The sequence below is a fragment of the Rana temporaria genome, chromosome 1 (genome assembly GCF_905171775.1).
Source record: "Rana temporaria chromosome 1, aRanTem1.1, whole genome shotgun sequence".
Classification (NCBI taxonomy): Eukaryota; Metazoa; Chordata; class Amphibia; order Anura; family Ranidae; genus Rana; species Rana temporaria.
Window position 1 is genome coordinate 589,275,431 of NC_053489.1, and position 8,398 is coordinate 589,283,828.

Here is an 8,398-nt window from a genome sequence, read left to right on the forward strand (position 1 = left end):
GATAGCGATTTGTGGGGAAATTCGTCATAAAAAAAAAAAAATAATGACAGCGACAATTCTGCAACTGAGCAAAATTCAGTGATTTTGAGTTGATTACATTATTGAATAATTGCTATTATAATCATATTATTATTTGTTATAATTATTTATAATTATTTATTATATTATAATTTATAATTTTGTTTTTAAAAACAAATCATACCCGGGATGCCTACAAGACTCTTGCTTGGTCAGATTTAAGTGAGTTCTTTCTAAAAATTACAGGCCTACAGTATAAAACGCCAAATTTCCTTGCTAAATAATTGTACCGCTTTTGGTACGTAAGTCCAGACAGAATCATACCGCCAGGGAGGTTAATCTAGGCTTACCTATAGGCATAGGTGTGCACAGACCATGGCATTAGGGTGTGCACCCAAAGCTCAAACACACGTGTGTATTTATATATATATATATATATACAGGGAGTGCAGAATTATTAGGCAAGTTGTATTTTTGAGGATTAATTTTATTATTGATGTTCTCAATGAACCCAAAAAACTCATTAATATCAAAGCTGAATATTTTTGGAAGTAGTTTTTAGTTTGTTTTTAGTTTTAGCTATTTTAGGGGGATATCTGTGTGTGCAGGTGACTATTACTGTGCATAATTATTAGGCAACTTAACAAAAAAAAAATATATACCCATTTCAATTATTTATTTTTACCAGTGAAACCAATATAACATCTCAACATTCACAAGTATACATTTCTGACATTCAAAAACAAAACAAAAACAAATCAGTGACCAACATAGCCGCCTTTCTTTGCATGGACACTCAAAAGCCTGCCATCCATGGATTCTGTCAGTGTTTTGATCTGTTCACCATCAACATTGCGTGCAGCAGCAACCACAGCCTCCCAGACACTGTTCAGAGAGGTGTACTGTTTTCCCTCCTTGTAAATCTCACATTTGATGATGGACCACAGGTTCTCAATGGGGTTCAGATCAGGTGAACAAGGAGGCCATGTCATTAGTTTTTCTTCTTTTATACCCTTTCTTGCCAGCCACGCTGTGGAGTACTTGGACGCGTGTGATGGAGCATTGTCCTGCATAAAAATCATGTTTTTCTTGAAGGATGCAGACTTCTTCCTGTACCACTGCTTGAAGAAGGTGTCTTCCAGAAACTGGCAGTAGGACTGGGAGTTGAGCTTGACTCCATCCTCAACCCGAAAAGGCCCCACAAGCTCATCTTTGATGATACCAGCCCAAACCAGTACTCCACCTCCACCTTGCTGGCGTCTGAGTCGGACTGGAGCTCTCTGCCCTTTACCAATCCAGCCACGGGCTCATCCATCTGGCCCATCAAGACTCACTCTCATTTCATCAGTCCATAAAACCTTCGAAAAATCAGTCTTGAGATATTTCTTGGCCCAGTCTTGAGGTTTCAGCTTGTGTGTCTTGTTCAGTGGTGGTCGTCTTTCAGCCTTTCTTACCTTGGCCATGTCTCTGAGTATTGAACACCTTGTGCTTTTGGGCACTCCAATGATGTTGCAGCTCTGAAATATGGCCAAACTGGTGGCAAGTGGCATCTTGGCAGCTGCACGCTTGACTTTTCTCAGTTCATGGGCAGTTATTTTGCACCTTGGTTTTTCCACACGCTTCTTGCGACCCTGTTGACTATTTTGAATGAAACGATTGATTGTTCGATGATCACGCTTCAGAAGCTTTGCAATTTTAAGAGTGCTGCATCCCTCTGCAAGATATCTCACTGTTTTTGACTTTTCTGAGCCTGTCAAGTCCTTCTTTTGACCCATTTTGCCAAAGGAAAGGAAGTTGACTAATAATTATGCACACCTGATATAGAGTGTTGATGTCATTAGACCACACCCCTTCTCATTACAGAGATGCACATCACCTAATATGCTTAATTGGTAGTAGGCTTTCGAGCCTATACAGCTTGGAGTAAGACAACATGCATAAAGAGGATGATGTGGTCAAAATACTCATTTGCCTAATAATTCTGCACTCCCTGTATATATATATATATATATATATATATATATATATATATATATATATATATATCAGTAGAGCAGTGGACAGGGTCAGTAGGCAAGAGATTGATGTGAGTAGTTTATTTATTTTTTATCATAACCTTTATACAATTTTTATTTTTATTTTTTTACAATTTCATTTAATAATATATTATTTTTATTATTATTTTTTTTGTACAGTTTTTTAGGAGCTCCATTGGGAGGCTTTGGTGAGATATCAAAGGTCTAAACAGACCCTTGATGTCTCACTTATAAGACAGAGATTGCCCAGTCCCTTCGTTTGCAGCCAAGCAGCAAAGTGAATCTGCAGCACAGCGTGATTAGGGTGTGCCCAGGCACACCTGGCACACCCTGTGCGCACGCCTATGCCTTTAGGTAAAAGTGGCCTGTAAGAGTTTACAACCACTTTAATGCCCACATTTGCTCATTTGCTTTAGCAGTATTAAACCCAATTTTTTTTTTACTGTATATATTTATTTTCTTTTTTAGTCCATCTTCATCCGGTTTTCCTTCTGGGTTGGCGGGCTCCTGGTCCTTTCATTGGACGGGTATGCTGTTTTTTCAGAGCACATGCGCTGGTGACATCACATGCAACTTCACAAGTAAATATCTTCTAAATGGTGCACATTTAGGAGATATTTACTGCACATATAGGTAAGCTTTACTATAGTTTACTCCCACTTTAATCGTCTGCTGAAAGTGCTTAAAAATAAGGGTTTAAAGTGGTTTAAAATCCAAAAAACAAAAATGTAATATTTTGCAGATGTGGTCGCTGCATTTGTTTTCTTTTTTATTTTTTTTTTAAGTTTTTTTTCCATCTACGTTCACCTGGTGATCTGATCAGTACCACACCTTCTGTATAGGGTGCCTACACTCTGGATGACGGAGAAATGGAGACACCTTTGGACAATGGCATTGTTTATCTGGGAGGAGGGTAGTGTTAGATGAACTAACAGATTTAGATACACTAAAGCATTTACAGCAACAGTTTTTTTTTCTTTTTTCTTTTGGGATAAATATTTTACATAAATAAATGCTAATCAGTGTAAGCACCTCTGTTGGTGTTAAATGGTTTATCCCACCCCCCTAACTGCTACAACTTCAGGGGAGCTTGTTCTGTTGAAAAACAACAGACTAAAGCTGGATACACACTGTATACAGTTTTCTGCAGATTTTTTCCTTTAGATTTACCAAAACTATAATGAGAGATAAAACCTAAACACTTTCAATTTGTATACAATCAGGCAGGCCTTTGCACTACATAGTTGAAGGTAATTATAAAGAAAATATAAGAACAAAATTCGTATAGTGTGTATTCAGCTTAATGGCCCGTACACATGATCCGAAAATCGGATGAAAGATTGTCCGACTTTTTTCGCTTAATAGTTGCAAGTAGAAATTGAATAGGTTACTAAAGTTCCGAAATGTATGTATTTTCGGATGACAACTATACTGACTAAACAAAAATCGTACAATCTGGTATCGTACGAGGAAAATTTTCGTCCTTGTCCAATCGAATAATATCAGATGAATTGTCGTGATCGGCTCTTGAAAGCTCTGTACCAACGATCCAATTATTGTACGATTCTTCCTCGGACGACAGTTTTCGTATGATATTCGGATCGTGCGTACGAGCCATTACTGTCAGGATCACTGGGCGAAAATAAAAGATAAAAAGCCTAAAAAACAACTTAATGCAGCCATCACATCTAAAGGCTCATACTCACAATAAGAAAATGTCCGTACAACGAACAATCAACCAACTATCTGATCGTTAGTATAGTGCTTTCGACAGCTGATTCCGACTGTTCGGACAACAAAAACTGAAAGTGCAGACTAGAATTTTTTTTTTTTTTATCATATGTGAACATAAGGCCTGATTTTCATATAATTAGTACAGTTTTTGTCCGGAAAAAAAAAAATCGGAAGAGCAAGACTACGCATGTTTGGAAACTAAAGAATACATTACAATACAATTCCACACATTACATCACTTTCGAAGTTGTATTCTGTAGTACGAGAATTTTTGTAAATTAAGTAGCCTCTTCATTTCAATATGAGACTAGCATGCAAAAAAAAGTAAAAAAACGAACATTCGTACTATATTCTCATTGTGTGTACAAGGCTTAAGGATTGGTAAAGCTGCATTATAATACATGTTTTCTTTTGGGATTAAAACCAATACAGTAAAACCTTGATTTGCGAGCATAATTCGTTCCAGAACCATGCTTGTAATCCAAAGCACTTGTATATCAAAGCATTTTTTTTACAGGATATACAAGAGAAGAGAGGCACCTCTAAGGCCTCGTACACACGACCAGTTTCCTCGGCAGAATTCAGCTTCCGACCGAGTTTCTGGCTGAATTCTGCCGAGGAAACTGGCCGTGTGTACACTTTCGGCCGAGGAAGCCGACGAGGAGCTCGGCGAGGAAATAGAGAACATGTTCTCTATTTCCTCGTTGTTCTATGGGAGAACTCATCCCGCCGAGCTCCTCGGCGGCTTCAGGGCTGAACTGGCCGAGGAACTCGATGTGTTTGGCACGTCGAGTTCCTCGGCCGTGTGTACGAGGCTTCAGTGTAGCAATAAGTTGCTAAATGTTGTACCTTCATTAAATGTAACCATATTGCTACACTTAGAGGCTCCTCTCTTCTTTTTTATACTCAGTTGTGACATGACACTACTCTTATATCAAGACATCGCTTGTATATCAAGGCAAAATGTATTAAAACATTTTGCTTGTCTCGCAAAACGCTCTCAAACCAAGTTACTCTCAAACCAAGGTTTTACTGTACTAATAATACTTTAACCTAGCAGCTTTGCTGTGCTATATTCAGATAAGGGTTTATAAAACAGTAATGCCCTGTACACACAAGTGGAATTCCCATCGGAAAAAACTTAGATGTTTTTTTCAATGGAATTCTGCTCAAGCCTGCCTTGCATACACACGGTCACACAAAAGTTTGGTGAACTTTTGACTGCCAAGAACGCGTTGACATAAAAGACTACGACGAGCCGAGAAAATTAAGTTCTATGCTTCCGAGCACGCGTCAATTTGTTTCCGAGCATGCGTCGGAATTTAGCGCGTCGGGATTTGTACACACGATTGGATTTTTTCCCGATGGGAAAATAGAGAACCTGCTCTCTATGTTTTTCCTGCAGTTTTTCCGTTGGTGTGGAGCATATACACGGTTGGGATTCCCAACCAAAAGCTCTCATCTGACTTTTTCCGATGGAAAATAGCTTGTGTGTAGGGGCATAAGAGTTCTTTGCAGATGTTAAAGTAATGAACATACAGTAGATCCATAGGCGTGCGCACAGGGTGTGCCGGGTGTGCCTGGGCACACCCCCATGTACAGCATTATCCAGGGGCGGCACCAGGTGGGTGGTTGGGGGTGCAAGTGTAATGCCCCCATTATATTAGGTTCAACCTTAGGAACACATTACAACCATAGGGTGTAATATAATATGGTCTCCCACCACCCAGAGCCTCCTCCCTGTGACTGCAGGTGACATTCATGTGTGTTTAAACTTTGGGGTGCACACACTAATGCAATAGGCTGCGCACACCTATGAGTAGATCATCTACAAAAACTAGAGTCTATGTATATCTAAAGACATGAGTCTTTGGAAAGTATGAGCATGTTAACATTTTTATATTTAAATTAATGGTGAAATGGCCCTGCCAATAACTGTACAGATTCTTAAGGACACTTGAGCTAAACTGCGAAGCACCCAAAGATAGGTAGCAAATATGTCATAAACAAGTAGGTAAAGCAGATGACACCAGGGAAACACTTGTCTATACATTGATTTACCTTGATGAGGTTGTGGGTCACTGCTGCCACCTTTGCGTCTCCTCCTTTTACCCAAGGCGCATGAGTCCCTGTGCCATACCCATGCCAGGCTACTAGGTAGGGGTTGTGCATGGTGATCCAATATTTCACCCGATCGCCAAACTGCTGGAAGCAGAAAGTTGCATACTCATTGAAGAGATGGATGACACTCTGGTTTGCCCAGCCGCCGTACTGCTCCTGGATGGGCACAGGTAGGTCCCAGTGGTACAAGGTGATGATGGGCTCTTTGCGTTTACTAAGGAGAACATTGATGATACGATTATAGTAGAGAACTCCCTGCTCGCTGGGGATGTTATTTCCCTGTGGAAAAAGCCTTGGCCATGACAAGGAAAAATGGTAAAAATCCACCCCTAGAAACTCCAAGGCTGGCAGCTCTTCTCTAAGGAAGCTATCTGAGATGCCTTCACTGTGCCCAGATGTGCGGTTTGCCACCAAGGACTGGTGAGATTTCATAAACTGGTCCCATACAGATTGTCCTCTTGTGGAGTGGTCTTCTTCCACCTGCAGAGAAGAGCTCCCTACACCCCACAGAAAGTCGCTGGGGAAGGTCCCATGGGTGAAGAGTTGGCTTTCATTTAAGGGGTTCACCTGGCTCATCCTCTCCCAGACTTTTCTGCCTTCTCCTGGTCTACCTGCGATTTGCCTTGTGCAAAGCAAAACCACAAAGATCCAGCAGCCTTTCAGCCAAATTGCATCCATGGTATCCCTCTATGGTCTAGTTTTGGGGGCTTCTTTTAGGCATTAGGATGAAGAGTCTTCCATTCAATGGTCGAGGGTCTTGCAGAGAGAATAGATGTCCCACTGACCCTGCTCTGATGACTTCTGCAGCCAGCGCTGTCTTATCTCAGCTGCTCTATAGAACTGAATTGTAAAAGTGCTGTCAATGATTAGCTTGAACTGTGTGCTCAGGAGGGGTCGCTGGTGGAGGGGGCGGTGAGTCCTTGTATCAGCTCTATTGGTAGCCTGATATTCCTGGCCAATATGTTACCTATCCTCCTAGGAGAACGCACACCTACTGTACCTATACACCCAATAGCTTGTTTAGCTATATGCTATCCTGTGTATCAGTGGAAGCCCAAGTTTTACAATTAGATTCTAAGCTTAAACCTAGAAAGCCCAGCATGACCTCAACCTATTTGAGGTATAAACTCTAGCTGGTCTTTATACCGAAGCTGTAGGTATGGCATTAGGCTTCTGCATGCATTGCCCATTTCTGAAAGATGTTTTTGGAACTGCAAGGCTAAGCATGCCATACTATTGAAAAGATTCAGGGGAACTGCAAGACTAAGCATGCAAGTCTACCTGGCTAACCTCTGAATATTTGTCACTAAACCAAAATAACATGAAATGATGTAGAACTACAAGACACAGCTGGCCTCCCTCATCCCTAACTCACAATATATACTGAGACTTGTAGTTCCACAAATGACTCTGTGCCCCCAGTTTCTCTAGTACTACATCTCCTGACTCACATCACCTCTGCATTTCTTCACTCACAAGGCATACTGAAATTTGTAGTTCCACAAATAACTGGGCGCCCTAAGCTTGCCTATCTCTGCATCCCCTGACTCACATGTCCTCTGCGGCTCCTGGCTCACAAGGCACACTGAGACTTGTAGTTCCACAAGTGACTGTGTGCCCCCAGCTTGCCTATCTCTGCATCCCCTGACTCACATGTCCTCTGCGGCTCCTGGCTCACAAGGCACACTGAGACTTGTAGTTCCACAAGTGACGGTGTGCCCCCAGCTTTCCTATCTCTGCATCCCTCGACTCATATCTGCCATGCGTCTCCTGGTTTACAAAGCACACTGAGACTTGTAGTTCCACAAATTAATGTGTGCCCCTAGGTTGCCTATCTCTACATCTGACTCACATTTCCTCTGTATATCCTGATTCACAAGGCAAACTGAGACTTGTAGTTCCACAAATGACTGTGTCCCTAGCTTTCCTATTTCTGCATCTCCTGACTCATATTTCCTCTGCATCTCCTGACTCACAAGGCATACTGAGATCTATAGTTCCACAGGTGACTGTGTGCTGTGCTCTCAGTTTTGCCATCTGTGCACCCCCTTCCTGAAATATCATATGCATCGCCTGGATCACAAAGCACACTGAGACTTGTAGTTCCACATGTGACTGTGTGCTCCCAGATTTCCCATCTCTGCATCTCCTGCCTCAACTATCCTCTGCATCTCATAGCTCACAAAGCACACTGAGACTTGTAGTTCCATAAATGTCCCCAGCTTTCCTATCTCTGCATTCCCTGACTCAAATGTCCTCTGCATCTCCTTGCTCACAAAGCACACTGAGACTTGTAGTTCTAATTGACTGTGTGCCCCCAGCTTCCCTATCTGCATCCCCTGACTCATATCTGCTCTGCATCTCCTTGCTCACAAAGCACGCTGAGACTTGTAGTTCCACAAATGACTGTGTGCCCCCAGCTTCCCTATCTGCATCCCCTGACTCATATCTGCTCTGCATCTCCTTGCTCACAAAGCACGCTGAGACTT

The 8,398-nt window shown here is 41.7% G+C and overlaps 1 protein-coding gene across 1 annotated transcript in view; it reads right to left on the minus strand.

The window, feature by feature from the left end:
- Positions 1-6,760, minus strand: part of KLB (klotho beta) — a 47,744-nt gene extending 40,984 nt beyond the window's left edge. The window contains exon 1 of the mRNA XM_040335122.1: positions 5,850-6,760. Within this exon, the coding sequence (XP_040191056.1) occupies positions 5,850-6,587 (738 nt within the window). The 5' untranslated portion in view covers positions 6,588-6,760. The remainder of the gene's footprint in view (positions 1-5,849) is intronic.
- Positions 6,761-8,398: the final 1,638 nt, after the last annotated feature.